Below are 19,913 nucleotides of genomic sequence, written 5' to 3'. Positions count from 1 at the left end.
CCAACCGGAACAGTCTAAAAAGACAACCAATTTCGCTGCTGCAGCAGGTGTTTCAAGGAAAGCCATAAACATCGAACTAGAAGTTTTAAACAAACACAAAGATATGTTTCAAAGGGAAGGGCTTCAGAAAAAAAAGCTACCCTCCCCAGTGAAATAACAGAAAAAACAATACACAAGACAATAATCTACAAAAGTTATATTGTGAAACAGAAAAAGTTAGACATTGCAGCAAATGAATAGGTGGACAGACATAATGTTTCTAACAAGAGGGAAAAAATTTGCGATAATTGTTGTGCTTTTTAAAAGTGAAGAAAAAGTGAAGAAAAAGCCAGGCAACATTCAATAGCCCCACTAAAAACAGCTGAGGTAGTGCTCCTACCCACATACCTAGGAAGGCATACCTTGAAAATAATGGTAGAGAAATTCCTCCCAAGATAGATGTTGCCTGGCTCTGCGCCGCACTTGTAATGGGCTTGGAGGATAAAATATCGATCCTCCAAGCCACAAAAATTGAACAACAAAACTGGAAAGAGCAGGGGCTCAAAATGAGTATTCAAGCAGCTCCTGCCTAGCTCAAAGAAATTGCTGAGTTCATCCAAGTAGGAGAGGAAATGAAGTTACGTGTGATGGTAGAGGGGAGGAAGCCTCACTGTTTTAAATGTGGTGAGAAGGGGCACGTTAGAGCAGAGTGCACTCTTCTCACCATGCAAGCCCCAGAACCCACAACCACGGCCGATGCAGCAGATTTACCAAAACATAAGGATACCAACCCAACAGTCGAAAAGGAGGAACCCATAAAAGACTGGCCTATTATAAGCTATAAAACCAAAACGATAAAAAGAATACCACCCCAACTATCCCCCAGCACTAGTGAAAGAAAATCTCCCCCTGCAGACACATGTTTCCCAAACAGTCTCCCCCAACCTTTACACAAACAAAAACAGAATATCCACACATGAATCACAATCTACTCCTCCCATCCCCAAAAAAGTATCTCCCCTTTTCTCAACCTCAGCAGAATTTAATTTAATGGCAATAAATGTCAAGAATGATTTCTTGGTCGACGAACTCTAAGATACACCTACCACAGAACTATATAGAGAACACTATACTATTTTACTAGAGAAAATATTAATTTATTCAATAGACTGTTTAAATTATAATATGTTATACCCCTTGATTCCCTCATGCCATAGGCCTTCTCAGAAAAGACTTTTGCATTTCAATGTACGAGGGCCTAACCAAGAAAACCCTGCAAGCCACGGATTAGACTGAGAAGGGATTACAAAGGTAAGCCATTTTATGAATACACTCACTGTAGGATGTTTAAATGTATGTGGCCTGGTGTCAGACTGGAAGCATGGTCACTTCCTTAATGACCTCAAATCACATAGATTGGATATGATGGTTGCCACAGAAACCAGACCTAACGGCTACGAGAAATTTATTTCTCCATGCCAACCAGGGAAAGGGAGTGGTGTCACAATTCTACTCAGGAAAAATCTGGCTTTCAAGACTAGAACAATCCTTATTGACCTGGAAGGCAGGCTGGTTGTTCTTGATGTGACGCTCAGTAGTGGTAAGACTTTCAGGCTGGTAGGTGCCTACACCCACTATGGGGCTATTTTAGAAACCTAGAAAATTTCCTAAGCACACCTCATACTTTAGTATTATTAGGTGACTAACACAATTTGCAATGCATGCGTAGATTGTGTTGGCTCGGATCCAAATAGGAAGGGTAATCCATGCCTCACCAATCTGCTCAGTCACTTTCAGCAGGCAGATCGGTATAGACTAGAATTTCTGGATGTTCCAGTGTGGACATGGACAAACAGCGATGGGTCTTCTAGATCTTACTTAGATAGGATAATAGTTAGACGTAAAGATAAGAATATAGCTAATTGTCCACAACTCTATTAGGTCAGCTACAGCGATTGAAAACTTGTGTCCTGTACACTTGACTTAGAGATGATATGTAGACAGGGACCCAGCTACTGGAAACTCAACAGGTCTCTTTTGAACTGTGAGGAGTACAGGAACCAGATTAGTCAGCTAGTGAAGAGGGCACTGACAGGCACCATTATTAACAAATGGTGGCAGTCAATTAGGTTTAGTAAAGAATTAGCAACTAAGAAGAATAGAATAGAAAGGGACTTAGCTAAGGCCCTAGAAGAAGCATTGAGGACTGGCAGTGCATCCCAAGTTTTAGCTGTGAAAATGGCGCTCAATCAACACCTTTAGGATAAACATGAGGGGTGCATTGTCAGAGCTAAGCTTCATACAATGGGATGAGAGGGGATCAATGCTGGAGATGGGCCCGTATGGTAGAGGCTCAACACAGCAATGATGCCACAATAAGGTCTATGACGAACCAACATAGGCATTTGGTAAACGAACCTGAGATGTGCAAGGTTTTTTATGATCATTTCGCCCAGCTTTTTGGGAGGGGCAGTGGACCAGAGCACAGGATAGACCCTACAGACTTCCTCGCCAGTTTGCCATGTCCCTCGGGGCAGGAAGCGAAATGTGAAAAGCTGATCACAGTTGCGGAAGTGGAGGATGCCTTATTGGACTGTCGTGGGGACAGGTTGCTAGGACTGGATGGTCTTCCCTACGAATTATATTATAGCATGCCAGAATTGTTTGAGCACTTACTGGCTTGTGTCTTCACCAACTGGCAGCAGAATCATTTCGTACCCAAATCTGTGAGCCAGGGAGTGGTGACGCTGCTAAGGAAGGACCCAGACAAAGGGTATCCAGTGAATAACTTTCAGCCCATTACTCTACTTAACACAGAGTTGAAGATTTTTGCCAAGGTATTAGCAAAAAGATTGGCGTGGGTTGACTCATTGGGGAGGCGCAAACTTGCACCATCCCTGGCCGGTCCATACACAACAATCTCCATCTTATACGCTATACCTTAGAGTGGGTTAATAGGTTACCTGGCAAGGGTGGGGCACTGGTCCATTTAGACCAAGCTAAAGCTTTCGATAGGGTCAACCATTGGGATCTGGTGATGGTTCTTGCGGCAGTCGGGTTGGGCCCGATCTTTCGCAGTTGGATCATTGCTTTATACAGCAACATTAATTCGACCGTTTGGGTGAACAGTTTCTTTTGGGAACTGTTATGTATCAAGCGCTCGGTTCATCAAGGAAGTTCACTCTCCCCACTTCTGTATGTCCTGGCTCTCGAGCCCTTACTGCAGAAGTTGGAAGGTATGAAGTGGCATCACGTGAGATCTAGGTTGTGGAAGATCAGTGACAGCATACACGGATGACATCACCATCATATCTGAGACTAAACACCTACAGTGGGTAGGTAAAGCTGTTAAAGAATACGAGGCAGTGGCAGGAGCAATAATTAACTGGGAAAATTAAGTTGGCTTGCAGCTCGGCACCTAGAGAGGCAAGTCGATGCCGTCGAACAGGCGGTCCGATGAAAATGCTAGGGGTCTGGTTCAGTCCAGACCCCCAGTTAGAGAAAAATTGGAGCAAGGTCACAAGGAGGGTGACCCATCTAACCCAGACCTAGTCTGGGCGATGGCTAACTCTGAAAGGGAGGGCGGAGGTTGCAATCTTTGGCTTTACCTGGATGGTGAGTGGGTGTGGTCTCCATTCGTCAAACTGTTGCTTCCTAAGTTCACTAGAACCATGGATGGAATGTAGGCCAAAGTTGGGTGCTTGGCAGGCCAAGTGTCATAAGGCACTAGTGCTCCTCTGCTGCACAGGTAATGCTGGTAGCCTGGGTTCCACCTCGTCATTCTATAGAGGGTTGGTAGAGGCCAATTATGATGACACCCTGGGAAAAATCCTGGGCTTCGATGATGGTCAACTGGTCAGCCTATTCCAAAAGACATTCAGGCCAGGACCCTTGGACAACATCCAGAGGTCCTTAGCCTGGCAATGCTTGCCAGTTCATGATAAACTTGCAAGGCAGGGTGCTTCATGCTCACCCACCTGCCCAAGACGTGGACAGGACAGTGAAACTGTTCCGCACACATTTCTGCAGTGTTCGGGGATTGCATAGCTGTAGATTTATGTTGAACGACTGCTGTCACGTCTGGGACAAGTACAGCTGTCTTCTGAGTCAGTTATAAAGATTGTTCCATCTTCCTCTCTGAACAGAGAAGGAGAGGTCTGGTTTCTCGTAGTGGTTGCTATAATGAAAGAGGCTATCTGGAGAACACAAACGAAAGGATTGGTGACAGGTATCTTCATCTCTGGCCAAGGACTGGTAAACTTCTTTTTTTTCCTTCTATGAAGGAAAATAAGGCTAGAGAGGAGGTGCCTGTCATCAGATACACATGGTAAATGATGGAAGCAAGTGGTATACATGTCGGAAATGAAAAGTTCTGCGTGAGTGTAAACCATAAAAGGTAAGTAAAAATGTCCAGTGAGGAATGTGGCTTGTAGGGTCATACCTGTCCCCACCACTCTGTTATATTGTTTACTTATTCTTTTGAAGAGTGCAGTTCAGTTTTAATAGTTATTATTTCAAAATTATAACGGAAGTGACAAAGAAGATTCAGCATATTTTGCTTCACGAGTTCAATGAAGGCAACAGCGCAATGGAAAGTGCAGGGAATATTAATGCTGTATATGGGGATTGGACAATAAGCGCAAGCCAGTGTCAACAGTGGTTCCAGAAATTCTAAGCCAGAAACTACCCTAGAAGATCTGTAGAGCTCGATGAGGATGTCCTGCAGACCCTGGTGGAACAAAACCCCACTGTAACTGTTGAGGAACTAGCAAAGAAGCTTGGATTTGGCCATTCAACCATTTGTTGACACCTACATGCCATCAGAAAAGTCAGCACATTGGGTCAATGGGTTCCTCACAAACTTTCCGAGTAATCGCGTGCAGAGAGTGAATGTGTGCTTTTCTTTGCTGTCATATCTCACAAATGAACCTTTTTTTTTGGACCAAATGACTAGTGATGAGAAATGGGTTCTGTATAAAAAATGTCAAGTGTTGAAGACAGTGAGTAGGGAAACGAGAAACACCGGTATACCAGGCTAAAGGTCTTCACCACATAAGGTGTTATCTGATTGGTGGGATACGAAAAGTTTAGTCCACTTTGAACTTTTAAACCCAAACCAAATGATAACAGAGGAGATCTACTGCAAGCAGCTTGAGAGGCTTAAGTCAGCGCTAGAAGGAAAACAACCGTATTTGCTTTCAAGACAAAAAGTGTTCTTCCATCAGGATGCTTGGCCATATACAGGGAAGACAACATTCCAAAGGCTGGAGCAGTTTGAATAGGAAACGATGCCCCGCCCATCATATTTGCCAGACATTGTCCCATCTGATTATTAGTTATTCCACAGTCTTCAAAATTATATGGACGGAAAAAATATAAGTTCTGTAGACGAGGTCAGAACAGTACTGGAGGAGTATTTTTTGTCATGGAAAAGTGAAGTTTGGAAGAGAGGCCTTGCAAGTCTACCAGACAGATAGAAGAGCATTGTAGAAAATGAAGGAGAGTATATTTTAGATTAAAAATGAACTTTGTTTATCTTAAATTTGAAAAATAAAATAAGTATAAAAAACCCACATTATTTATGGGATGACCCAATATATATGTACATATTTACTAATATGTACATGTAAGTGAGAGTTATTTAAATTTGAACTGTGGTGTTTACCTTATTAAAAATAGGTACATTGCATGCTTTTATGCTTTAAATATTAGTACATTGTTAGTCATATAGAATATCTTTCATCTTTAATTTGTTTAAAGGGTTTTAGTTGAACAAATTTACTCCAATACAAGGTGGTATCAAAAAGTTCCCGGACTAATTATGTTTGATAAAAAAAAACTAACTTATTTGCCTAAGTTTTAACATCATCTCTTTTGAAATAGTCACCTTGCACAGCAATATATCAGTTCCAGTGTTCTTGCCACTTTTGGAATTCGTTTTCGGTAAGTGAGTTGAGGACCATCTGCGATTCGCTCAGGATCTCGACAACAGTGTTAAAATGGCAACCTTTGAGCTGCCTTTTCGTTTTGGAGAAGAGATGGAAGTCTGCAGGTGCAGAAGCAATACCATGTTTTTAGCAAAAAATTCATGAGTGAGGCAAGCTTGCTGACAGTGCACTGTCGTTATGAAGAATACAATTGTTTGTGCTCCACAGATCCGGTCACTTTTGCTGAATGTCTTCCCTCAAATCGTCACAAAACTCGATTGATAGTCTGGCCCTGGGGGACGAATTCGTGATGCACAATGTCTTAAATGAGCTGCAGCACTGTCGTGCCTTCTTCGGTTGTGGAGATAAAGGGCTCTTCCATTGTGACAACTGCTGCTTTGTCTCAGGGTCAGTGATGATCTTTGACATGAGGCATGGGTCATTAGTAGCACACTGACATAGATCTTAACAGACATTCTGGTGTAAAATCATCCTCGCTGTCGCCGTCGCTGCTTTCAGAATCGCTGATTTCAGATTCGGATACAGAAATATCCTATTCATTATCGTTCACCACGTGCTTTTGTCGCTCATTCATTCTTTTCTTCGATATCTCCATATCTTCTGTTGAAAAACCTTCAAATTCAGAATCACTGCTTGATAGCATGAAACTCCTCTCCATCTTTAAAGTTGAAAAAAATCAACGCCGCAAAAAATGTGGAAAAAAATCTTCCAAAATTCACTGAGTTCAAATATCATGCCAAACAATGTCGGAGACAATAACTCAACTGTTTGCAAAGTGAAATCAGGTGTTTTAACGAATGTACTAACGAGATTTGGGTTCAAATCCGGGTTAGTCTTATGAACCAAAAATTTTTTCAGCCGGCTACGGTCGGGTTAGTAACGAAAGGGTTAATCAAATCGATGCTATGGGAACATAAACAAACCAACACTGGTTGTCAAGCGGTGGTGAGGAACAAACACAAACATATATACATCATTTAATATCCATGCTGACATGGGTTGGATGATTTGACAGGAGCTAGCCAGTCAGGACTATACCAAACTATCATTTTTGGCAATGGTTTCTACAGTTGGATGCCCTTTCTAGAGCCAACCTCTTTACAGAATAGACTGAGTGCTTTTTACATGGCATCAAGTAATTCACAAGTGGTACTGAGAGAAGTGGCTTTGTGCCAGATGGTGAGAGGTTAACCTGTGATACAGTGACAGATACAGGTGTCTTGTTGTAGAGGAGATACTTGGCTACACCAATCAGAGGAGAGAGAAAGAGTGAGAGAGAGACAGGAGGGTGTTGAAGATGTACCAGGGCAAACCCTCAAAGTACAGGGCATTTATGAGAGTGAAAAGGAGAGAAAAGAGGAAGGAAGGGAAATGTAGTGAGTGGTGAACACTGGTATATGGAAGAGTGGCAGTATATCAATGATGAAATTTGCAGGGGAAGAACAGAAGAGAGATATGGCTTGGAGGCATTGGGAAGTCAGGGGCAAAGTGCATGATGAGATGTAGTTTCATTCATTGGAGAAGCGGGAGATGAATGTAATGTGGTGGGGACATACATTTATAAGTACATAATATATAATATACACATAGATTGCTAGATAGATAGATAGATACAAATGACGGGCTTCTTTCAGTTTCCATTAATCGAATCCCCTCACAATGCATTGATCAGCCAGGGGCTATAGTAGAAGAAGACACTTGCCCAAGGTGCAACATAGTGGGACCGAACATGGAACTATGTAGTTGGGAAGCAAACTTCCATACCACACAGCTATAACTTAATTCAGTAATTTATAAACTGAAGATGTCCTTATTTTCCACTTCCAAAACACAAGTTCTATGAAGCAATGTCTATTCTATCACCATCTAATTTCACAAACTTGCCTTGGTCCAGTTGAAACTGAATAGCATGTTATGCAGAAAATGTATTGCATCAAAAGTAAACCAACTTGCACAATAATTTACTCAACTATACAGTCTTTATTCCGATTAACTTACAATCTCTTTTTCTAAATAAAAGAGAATAAAAAATACTTTCAGAATGTATGAAAGGGAATTACTATATAACTTGTCATTTTTACCTTAATATTATTATTTTTTAGCGCTTTTACAATATTTAGCTTCGAGAGAAGCAATAGTACTATTAAAGTTGTTGGCTCTTCTTTTCAATATTTGACTTTCAAGTGAATTTTCACTGTTCAACCCAAGTTTCTTTTTCATTTCTTCAGCTTCTTTTGCTTCCATTTCAAATCTGCAATAAAAGAATTTAGATTTAGTATCAAATTTATTATACAAATTGAGCAATTAAATGCACAGCTTATCACAATGGATACTCAAACATTCATCTTTGACTAGCGGGACCCGTGAATATTTCAAGGAACTAATGGTAAACTTATTGGGTTATTTCTGAAAACTTGATCCAAAAAACCTGAAAGCGTAGCTTGTATTGTATCTATATAGAAAGATAGCCATTCATCTGCTGCTCATTGAAAAGTGAAAGAAATTGGAATACGATGGTTACTTAATGCACTTTATATACATTTTATGCATAATTTTATAGACTTAATACATAGCACTCATACCCCTCTGCTAAAATTATATTTTTAACTCCTCCTCTACCTTCAACTAACCTTTTTAACCATGTAATAAATATTATGTTCCCCCTACCTCACGTCATGGATGCTTCCCTCTTTCTTTTTCTCCTCTCTTTCCCTTCAACTAATCACATTCCCTCTCCCTCTTTTTCTCTTATCACATGAAAGTGTTACCGACAGGCTAAGTAACACAATGACAAGCAGAATTATTATAAGATGTGAGAGGCTACAATGGATCTGTTTACTGAATTCTTCTTTTCCATCCCTGTCGCTCCCCTATCAGCATGGCTTTCCCTTGGAGCCCAAATTTGCAATCTTACTTTCAAACTCAATAACACTGATGTAATTGAACCCCATCAAAGATTTTATATTCTTAGGAATTATTTGTTAGCACAGGTATGGTCTGTGGTAAGAAGTTAGGTTCCCAGCTACATGGTTCTGAGTTCAGTCCCACTGCATGGCACCTTGGGCAAGTGACTTCTACTATGGCCTCAGGCTGACTGAAGCCTTGTGTGTGGATTTGGTAGACAGAAATTGAAAGAAACCTGTCATATGTGTTTGTCCCATCACTGCTTGACAACCAGTGTTGGTGTATTTACATCCCTGTAACTTAGCAGTTCAGTAAAACAAACCAATAGAATAGGTACCAGCTTAAAAAACAAGTTAGTTTTCTCTGTGCCATGAGGCACATAAGGCAACAATACGATCTCTCCAACTAGCTCTGTTTTCTGCCACTATTCTGGTCTCTTTCTAGCTTCTCTACATTTTCCTTGTTAATGGTTCTTCACCATGTGGTTTTAGGGCACCCACTGCTCTTTTCTCCCTCAGGCTGTCACTTCAGTGTCTCCATACAATCACTTTCTCAATTTTGTGCGAGGATGACATGTTCAATCTAATTCCAGCTTCTGCATCTTAGTTCGTCACTGATCCTTATTGATGTCTGTTGTCATCTCATTTGTGTTATTTCAAACTCACTCTAGCCACTTGATATTTTCTTTAAGCATGTGAATTGGAAGCTGTCCATTGTTTTTCTTCTTCATCATCATTATCACCGTTTTCCATGCTAGCATGGGTCGGATGGTTTCACTGGGGTCTGGGAAGCCAGGAAGCTGCACCAGGCTCCAGTCTGATCTGGCAGTGTTTCTACAGCTGGATGCCCTTCGTAACGCGAACCACTCCGTGAGTGTAGTGGGTGATTTTTATGTGCCACTGGCACAGGAGCCAGGCAACAGCCACGATCGGTTGGTGTTTTTTAGGTGCCACCAGCACGGAAGCCAGTCAAGGCAGCGCTGGCCTCAGCCACATTCAGATAGTGCTTTTTACGTGCCACTGGCATGGGTATCACATCTACAATTTCCATTTAATTTTCATTTTGATGTTGATGTATTTGACTCAATAGGTCTCCTGAAGCACAGCAGGTCACCCTACGATCCAAGGTACTTTTGAATGGGCTGGGGCTGGTTATGTGAAACTGGTGTAGGATACAGCCGTGAACTCACTTTATTTGCCAGGTCTTCACAGTCACAGCATATCTCCAGAGGTCTTGGTCTTTTGGCATTGCCTCTGTGAGGCCCAACGTTCGAAGGTCATGCTTCACTACCTCATCCTATGTCTTCCATGGCAGTTTGCACACATGCATCGTACAATCTACCTTTCACTCTGAGCGAGAGGCTCTTTGTCACCAATAGGGGTAGAAGCTTTCTAAACTTTGCCCAGGCTATTCTTATTCTAGTGGTAACACTCTCAGAGCATCCACCCCCACTACTAACTTGGTCACCTAGGTAGTGGAAACTATCAACTACTTCTAGTTTCTCTCCCTGGAGTGTGATGGAATCTGCTTTCTGAGCGTCTGTGGTGTTTATTGCCCCTGTGCATCTGCCACACACAAAAGCTATCTTCCTGGTTAATCTTCCTTTGATGTTGCCTTGTGTCTATAGTTTACACCAGGTACATCTTATGGAGTTTCTACCTACACCTTTTCTACAGATTGAGCAGGGCCACCTACCTGAGGGTGTGTGTGATGAGTTCACCTTCCTACTTACTAGAACTTTGGTCTTTGCTACATCGACTCTAAAGCCTTTTGATTCTAAACTTTGCTTCCACACCCAAAATTTCTTCTCTAGTTCTGGTAGCGATTTTGCTATGAAGGCCAGGTCATCAGCATAGAGGATCTCCCTGGGGCAACCCGTCTTGAATTCCTCTGGAGGACTATGATGAATAAAAAGGGACTGATGGCTGATCCTTTGTGCACCCCTACTTCTATCCGGAATTCTTTAATTTGTTTGACTAAAATTCTTCAAGGTGGTGCCCCAGCATGGCTGCAGTCTAATAACTGAAACAAGTAAAAGATATTTATCTATCAAATTCTTTTCTCTGCAGCTCTTTGACAATCTAACTCATGAAAAATTCAAAAGTACATTTAATGTCAAGCTCACTTCAGTATCCCTTGCCAAGGAGACACTGCTCAAATGGTTTAGGGATCTGGGTTTACATAAATGCTCCTCTATCTTTCCTTTCTTCCATTCATGCTTGATCTTTTTTGATAAACAATATTCTCTCCTTTCCAAGATGGATTAGCTCCAACAAAGAAGTGAATGAAGCTCTACAACTGTGGAGTGGGCTTGTTAACTCCAGTGTGGAGAAAACTGACTCAGAGAGTTTGATATAATTTACAGTCCTAACACATTTTTGACTTTTTTTTTTATCTGATCAAAACTCAAGATGTTGCCCACTTTCTGAAAGTGTCAAGTTTTCTGGAGATAAGATCGATACATTGTGTGTGGCAAATGTTATGAGCCCTGCATCTCTATCACCTTCAGAGCCAGAGCTGAAGGATGTAGGGGAATGAAGTGTTATTGCGACATGCCTCTCAGTTCTGGGGTATAGATGGCAATGCTTGCCACAAGATAAATACGATCATTTAATGAGCTGAAGTCAGAGTAAATATTATCTCAATTCTAGAACCAGTAGGATAGTCCTGGAATGATGAAAAGAGGACCAATGGACCCCGTGACCCTAAGCTAGCAGCAGATGCCTTGTATTAGAGGTTACTATTAGTGACTCATGAACTCCATCACATATCTTTAATGCTGCTGTGAAGGTTGTAGTTACTGCATTTACAGCTGAACAAAATAATCACCAAAATACCATAATTTGTTGGTAAATTATGTAGTTTAACCCGAAGTTTTTAAGATATTGGAGAGTATTGGACAACTGACAAAGCTCACTGAAGTATCAGATGATGCTCGAATGAGTGCTTGACTGTTCCAGCACCTAAGCCCTGCAGTAAAGTGGTGAGTGATTTGGGATGTCTCACAAATTTCTAGAGAACACCAGTTTTCCATGGTACAATGTATAATTGAGGGAGTGTGTGCATACCTCTATTTTGATTATTTACCCATTTCTTTTCTCTGAATTATTGCAAATAAAATTTGTTAATTCCCTTCACATACTTGAGCTGCAAATACATGGTTTTATGCTCACGATATCAGAATTTATAATGATGCTGAAGTCCATATCATGGCACATTACTGAATATTGAAAATTATTTATCTTGTTAGAAAATAACTGTTTAGCTGGCATAACTACAGATTAGTGCTGCTCAACACTCAACCTTGTTTCAGAAAAATGCATATTTTTTAATGAAAATTTGTAGATACATTCTTGAGTGTATACATTACAATTACATTCATCAAATTAAGAAAAAAAATTTAGAAGGATTTTGGATCATTCTCTGCATCCCCATCCCAACTGTTTCTTTATAACTATTTAAATCATTATTTTAAAACATTTTCCAGAAATATTTCCAAGCAATTTTTAAGAATTTAGATTGTGTTGTAGTTGTGACCCTTGTGCCAATGGCACGTAAAAAAGCACCATCCGAACGTGGTTGATGTCAGTGCTGTAAAAAGCACCATCTGAATGTGGCCGATACCAGTGCCGCCTTGACTGGCTTCCGTGCCGGTGGCATGTAAAAAATACCATCCGATTGTGGTCAATGTCTGTGCCAGTGGCACGTAAAAAGCAGCCACTACACTCTCGGAGTGGTTGGCATTAGGAAGGGCATCCAGCTGTAGAAACACTGCCAGATCAGATTGGGGCCTGGTGCAGCCTCCTGGCTTCCCAAACCCCAGTCGAACCATATGCCCGTATGGAAAACGAACGTTAATGATGATGATGATTATGTTAAATCATTAAAAATAAAAAGTTCTTGAATAGTTTTGGATTGCTCTACTTCTATTCTCCCAATTTTGTTGTATACCACTAACTTTCTTAATTTTAATATTTTTTACTTTTTTCAGAAGCATCAACATACTTGGAGGTGTATTTCTGCAAAATGTCATTAAAATACAAGCATCTTAGAGAAAGTTGTGAGGAGAATGATCCCAAACCTCTTAATATTTTTCTCTTAATGTTAACAATCATAATACATATCCTTGAAAATTATATCTGCAAAATTTCATAAGGAATATGGAATTTTCAGAAAATTATGCAGTCAAGAGTGTAGATTACACAAGACTTCCCCCACCTGATTTTGTTTCCTCATAACTTTCAGAAAAATGGGTACTTTTTTAATGAAATTTTCCACAAATATACTTAGGATGGTGTAGATCCCGATAATATTGGGACTTGTGAAAAAACTTTTCCGCGAGTAGGGAGAGGAGTTACTGGAAATTCACACAAGTCGGCTTTCTTTATAACTTTCAAAATGGGTATCTTTTGGTGAAATTTTCTACAAATAACCTTCAGAGTGTAGATTACGATCATATGGGAATTTAACGTAAAAAAAAAAAAGAAAGACAGAATATGCATACCCGGTGGTCAAGGTTTAGAGTTAAGCCGAAAACGGGTGGTGTCCGCAAAAAAAAAAAAAAAAAAAAAGAAAAATGGTGGGCTCGTACCACATGCATATTGGACACATCATATATCTACAAAATCAAACTTGAAATTTCGAAACATTTGTGATGTTTGCGTGCTCACCCTTTTTCTTTACACTTCAAATTCCAATATAATCGTAATCTACACACCCTGAAAGGTATTTGTAGAAAATTTCATTAAAAAATTGGGCACTATCATGCTATTAGCTGTCAGAAGTGAAAGTGCTCACTGCTAGTGAAGTATCTGTCTGTCTGTCTGCCTGTCGATTCTTTGGCTACTGACAGCTAATACCATGACTGGCCAGAGCGAGCTATATGTCTGTCTCTCTCTCTATCTATTACTCGAAAGTTCGCGCGTCCGCGCTAGCTAGTCGTGAGTAGAAAACACAAATTTAATATAAAAACATATTTCCCGAAATTGCAAATTATTTAAAATATAAAAATATAATTTTCAACAGAGAGAATTTATCAAAATAGAAAACAAATGAAGTTTGAAGTTTAAAAATAATAGGATCGACCACTCACGACTAGCTAGCGCGGACGCGAGTACCCTTATACTCTGTGTTTTCAAACGCATGGATATAGGTGTCAAATTTGTTCCAATAACTTTCGAGTAATAGATAGATAGATAGATAGAGAGAGACAGACAGACATATAGCTCGCTCCGGCCAGTCATGGTATTAGCTGTCAGTAGCCAAAGAATCGACAGGCCAGCAACAGGCAGGCAGACAGACAGATACTTCACTAGCAGTGAGCACTTTCACTTCTGACAGCTAATAGCATGATAGTGCCAAAAATTGTTTTTCACAACAAATTCCGATATAATCGAAATCTACACTATCTGAAGTGTGTTTGTAGAAAATTTTATTTTAAAATATCCATTTTTCAGGAAGTTATGAGGAAACAAATTTGAGGAGGGGAGGGAGACACGAAAAGAACTCTGCCAGTGTTTCAAACACAAACTGAAAAAAATCAAAAACGCTACACTTAAGGAAATTGGTGGAACACAATCGATTCAGAGAAAAAGGGAAGAACGACACGCAACTAAAAAAAAAAACAATCTTTTAGTTACATATATTTGCGGGATTAAAGCCAACAAATTTAGGAGAGAAGACAGGTCGAATACATCGGTACACCAGTGATCAACTGTTACTTATTTTATTAACCTTGAGATGGTGATCAGAACGAAGAATGCCGGAACTGTGAAGCTAATAATGAAACCAAAAGAATCAAGAAAAATACAAATATGGACTTGGGTATCCCGTGTTAACGAAACGAATGTGTAAATGCTTAAATGTCTCTTATTAAATAATTTGTTTAATAATTTGGGCATAACTACAGATTTCTGGGTATTATTTGATCCTTTCACCCGTACGATTTTCACTAAGAAAAAAAAAAAAAAACCCTCGGATTTTTTGCGTGGAATCAAGTACCCTGACCTCCTTGCAAATCCCTTATTTTTTGTTCGGAAAAAAGTGGGGGTGGAACCGCTCCGTCCCCCCAATTTCCCAAAATCACTGGAATTTTTTTTTTCTTAGTGAAAATCGTGTGGGTGAAAGGGTCAAAATTTCCCGATTTCTGCCCCCACCTCCAACTTTGGATGATCATAACTACAGAAAAATAGATATTTTTTAATGAAGTTTTCTACAAAAATATTCCTTATTTTTACTTCTGGGGTCGTCTACCTTTCTATTAGAAACATTTACCTGGGAATTTACTAAAAGTGAAAAAAAAAATCGTATGTAACAGATAAGTCGTCTTAACATATTTCTGTGTACCAGACCTTTAGCTGTTATTTTTAGCATAACGAGTTTTCTGGTGAGGGTTTCATTTGTCTGTTTGTTGCTTCAGTAGAAATCTACGGATGCACAAACGCACAAAACAGAGAAAATGAAACAAATATGGATGACCTGTTAGAAATACTCCCGAGTGGGGAACAGTTCTCAAAAATAACCCCCAATTGTTTTCCCCCAAAATTCCTGTCCTCGGAATCTACATAGTCCGAGGTATATTTAGAGAGAATTTCATTAAAAAAAATATCCATTTTCTTGACAGTTAAGACGAATTGAAGTGGACTCCGGTGAATTTTCCGAAATTCCCCCCGAACCCATTCTACCCCCCCCCAAAAAAAATTTTTTTTTGTATATTTGGAATCTACATGATACAACACATATTCGTAGAAAATTACATTAAAAAAATATCCATTTCTCTGAAAATCATGATCATCCAAAGTCAGTGGGGCAGAATTCAGCATCCGTAGATATATATGCGTATATATATATATAAAGTAGTTGTATACTGCCAACTTAACGTGACAGTCCCAATAAGGGAATATACTACTGCTATTTAGCCCTAGGAAGCTGGAACTCTGAGAGATTTAGAAATGTATTATTTCTAATTTTTGTAACCAGTGAATGTGTTTCACTGAAATAGTATATCTTTGCGAGAGGCTCACAGACTTTTTCAAACAGCCAGTCGTGCTACTTCAGGCTGATGACGAGCAAAGACTCAGAAACGTCCCTGAATGCAGGCTAGGCTGGGTGGAGGAGTTTGTCTCCCCCTCGCAAAGATAAGGACACAGGAAATGTGTCAAGGCCGACAGGAAGCGGTCCAGTCCTAGGACTAAATAGCAGTAGTATATTCCCTTATTGGGACTGTCACGTTAAGTTGGCAGTATACAACTACTTTATCGCATCACTACTGCTTAAGTCTCTCTGGGAGATTTAGAAATGTATTATTTCTAATATATATATAAAAAGAAAACCACTAGGTGGACGGCTAATGTGCAAGAAGATCACATTCTTCTAGCACATTAGCCGTCCACCTCGTGGTCTCCTTTATATATACATATACAATAATCCTTTGAGATCTCATATAATTTTTCTGAATCTCTTGATTCTTTCAATGTACTTGTTCCATGGTATTAAATTGATATTAATTAATATCCAATTTTTTACCTTACTGTTTTAATTTATACATATTATATATATATATATATTATTCACAAGTTGTTTTACACGGATTACGTTAATTATTTTTTGTTTTTGAGCTCGGGTCAAACACTATAGTTTAGAGGCCATGGACTGACGATGTGAATGTTCCGAGTCCTCTCCCCACCCCACCGTTCGCCAGCGCGCATTTTTTTTTCATATTCGTTCAGAACAAGTTGTTTTACATCTATTACACTATTTTTCTTGGCTCCGGTGAGGTGTCTCGGAACATTCAGGATGTGAATATTCCGAGGCCTCCCCCACCCACTCTGTTCGCGAGCGCGCATTTTTTTCTTCATATTCGTTCGCAGCAAGTTGTTTTACACCTATTAGAATATTTAATTTTTTTTATTTCCCACCGGGTCAAACGCTTTAGTTTGACTGCCCCATTTCATATTTTTAAATTTTAAATTGGTTAATGGTTATAATATTACCTGGAAACGAAAAAAAAAAATATGCTTTAAATCTATTTATTAAAAGATTTAACTTTTTTAGGAATAGCACTTTTGTTTTAACTTTAGTGAACTTCGAAAGACCTGTAAATAAAATAATAATCATACTAACACACTTATTTTGGGGCTAATGCAGTTTCGCACCTCTCCGTGAAAAATGTATGTTTTTGAAAAAAAAATTTTCGGATCCCTTACGATTTAGATGTCAGAGATTACAAATATGCAAAAAAAAAAAATTAACCCACCTCCCCCCCCCCCCCCCGCCCCACTACGTCTACTTCCTAGGGGTACAGAAGGCAGTCTTGCCATGCATTTTTTAAGGAGAGGTGCGAAACTGCATTAGCCCCTTTAAACACGTTACAAATTAGTTGTGTCGTAAGGAAGTAGTATCGGAATATCCAAGTCTATTTTTGTATTTTCCTGGGATCGTTTTAGTTTCATTATTAATCCCGTAGATAGATGTACCTGAAAAAAGGTTGGAAATTCTTTTTTTCTAAATGTCATCAACATAATTGTAATCAACACCCTCGAAAACATATTTCTGTAATATTTCATGGCAAAATGTGCATTTTCTGTTGGAGAGAAGGTACGAATCTGTAGTTATGCTCCGGAAATAAAAAATTAAAAGTCGAGCCGGAAAGAAATATCAGATGTGTTATTCAATTCCTTTGCGTAATTTATAAATACATACAACATATTTCATACATAAAACTCAGCGATACGAGCCAATATTAATTTGAGTTGTACAGCACTTTGTATCAGTGGGTGCCTAGCTTTCTTAACCATACATCATTTACAAGTATATAAATGAACAATAGTACTTGGTTAAATGATTCTAACAATAAATACGGCTATCAGCTTTCGCTCCAACTAAAAACCTAGTCACTTAAAGATTACTCGATATTCGTGTTTCCCAAGTGTGTGAAAATACAGAAGACCTAGTAATTTTAAGAGTGTTTAAATATACCTTTTACTCCGCTTGTGTTTCTTCTTCATATCCTCTTTTATAAACACTTCAAAGTTTGGCAATTGTTTCTTTTTAATAAGTCCTTGAACAATATTTACAAATCTTGGTTCGTCTTCAAAAGTAGAACACATCATATTTTCCATAATTCTATCCATGTCACCTTCATATTCTACATAGCAGTTTTTCAAGTCTTCTAGTTCTTGAACCGACCCTTTGTATTGTTTTTCGAACTCCATAACATCTTTGACAGAAATTCTTTTGAAGAGGCAACGCCAATATGCGTACCAATCCTTACCGTCATCGACCAAATCATCGTCTATACTACCGCTTTGATCGTAGATGGCTCGTTTATCATCGTCCTGTAATATCGAGTAAATTTTTGACAAAAGTTGAAACTTCGCTGTTGCTTCTTCTCTCTGACTTTCAGTAAATTTATCTGGGTGTGTTGTTAGGGACTTTTTGTAATATGCTCTTTTAATTTCATTTGCACTGGCGGTTTTATCTACACCTAATATTTCGTACAAGCAATCGCTGTTGAATAGCGTCCTACATAATTCAAATAGATTAGACATTTTCTATTGTTTTTGATCCTTGTACTTTAAAAGCTTCGCAAAATTAGACATAAAGGAAATATATAAGTTCTTTGTATATCTAAATTAACGCTAAGAAAATAGCGGGAAACAAGCACGTTTAAGTGGGAAGTTACTGTTCTTAGCATGTAGCTCTCTCTCTCTCCCTCTCTCACATACATAAATATATATATTTAAATAATAAGGGTGAAAAATTGAATATTAATTTGATCAATATCATTATAAAACCAGTCGCCTAGCATATTGAAAAATTTGAAAATTCAGAAAAATTATATTACATACATATAAGAGGGATGACCACTAAGTGGACATCCATTATGCTAGAAGAAGACCACCTATGGTTTGACCACTAAGAAAAGATTGTTTTCAAGAAAATTCAGCAAACGCCAGGAAATAAGCGAGCAAGACAAATGAATAGATACAAAATATAAAGATTAATCACATCCTCATATTTTGTATCTTTTCATTTGTCTTGCTCGCTTTCGTTCTGGCGTTTGCTGAATTTTCTTGAGAACAATGCTTTCTTAGTGGTCAGACCATAGGTGGTCTTCTTCTAGCATAATGGATGTCCACTTAGTGGTTATCCCTCTTATATGTATATAAATATATATATATATATATATATATATATATATATATATTAGAAAAAATAAGGTTCTCAGAGATCTGGATGGTTGTACATTTACAGATTTTTATTAATGTCACATGTTTTTATAAATCATATATTAGCGCTTTAAACTACTCTAATAGATTCTTCAGATTTAAATTTCTTTTGAAGGGATTCGTCTCTTTTTATAGTATTATTGAGTGTGTAGGGGTGGAGAGAGAGAGGGGAAAAAGTAATGTGGGGTGTATAGGATAGTAAAAGAGGGTGAGGAATGGGGAGAAAGTGAGAGAGTGTTTGTGTGTGTGTGCCTGTGTATCTGAAAGGTGTGTCAATGGAAAAGAGAAAGAAGAAGAAATATGTTTACATCTATACAGCTGGTCAGTTCTTTCAATAGAAGATGACAAGTTGATTCTGGAACAATTAGCTTAGTTTGTGTAACAATGTCCTCACAATGTACAAGAAATTGTATGCATATCTGTTTCATTGAGCTCCTTCACAAGACACTTTCCCTTGTACATTATTACCCATCCAAATATCTTCATTTTTTTAAAGAATTGTTCCTTATCTTCATTCCTCTTGAAATATATATATATATATATATATATATATATGTGTGTATATATATATATATATGTGTGTGTGTGTGTATATATATATATATATATATATATATATATATATATATAAATATATAGTTTTAGAGAAAAGAACCAAAGTTCATGAACTTATCCATGAAAATCCAGTCACATATAGAAAAATTAATAAGTAAAAGCACGATAAATAAGTATAATATAATACAAAGTAAATATCATAAGATAAAGATAATATTATCTTATTATTATCTTTATCTTATGATATTTATTTTGTATTATATTATACTTATTTATCGTGCTTTTACTTATTAATTTT

General features: G+C 38.5%; 1 protein-coding gene across 1 annotated transcript; it reads right to left on the bottom strand.

The window, feature by feature from the left end:
• Positions 1 to 7,887: 7,887 nt before the first annotated feature.
• LOC106874855 (dnaJ homolog subfamily C member 9) lies at positions 7,888 to 18,542 on the bottom strand. Its single transcript, XM_014922749.3, has 2 exons — positions 17,808 to 18,542; positions 7,888 to 8,178 (listed from the first exon to the last, which is right to left on the bottom strand). Exons 1-2 carry the CDS (start codon positions 18,377 to 18,379, stop codon positions 8,019 to 8,021), a joined length of 732 nt encoding a protein of 243 aa, XP_014778235.1. The 5' UTR covers positions 18,380 to 18,542; the 3' UTR covers positions 7,888 to 8,018.
• Positions 18,543 to 19,913: the final 1,371 nt, after the last annotated feature.

Source organism: Octopus bimaculoides, chromosome 15 (genome assembly GCF_046866305.1).
Source record: "Octopus bimaculoides isolate indiv1 chromosome 15, ASM4686630v1, whole genome shotgun sequence".
Classification (NCBI taxonomy): Eukaryota; Metazoa; Mollusca; class Cephalopoda; order Octopoda; family Octopodidae; genus Octopus; species Octopus bimaculoides.
The sequence above is the reverse complement of the archived record's forward strand: the minus strand, read 5'-3'. Positions and strand labels throughout refer to the sequence as shown.

Coding starts and splice junctions, on each gene's coding strand:
- LOC106874855 (XM_014922749.3), bottom strand. CDS start 18,379: ATGTCTAATCTATTTGAATTATGTAGGACGCTATTCAACAGCGATTGC. Junction 8,179..17,807: donor AAACACAAGCGGAGTAAAAG/GTATATTTAAAC, acceptor CTTTTATTGCAG/ATTTGAAATGGAAGCAAAAG.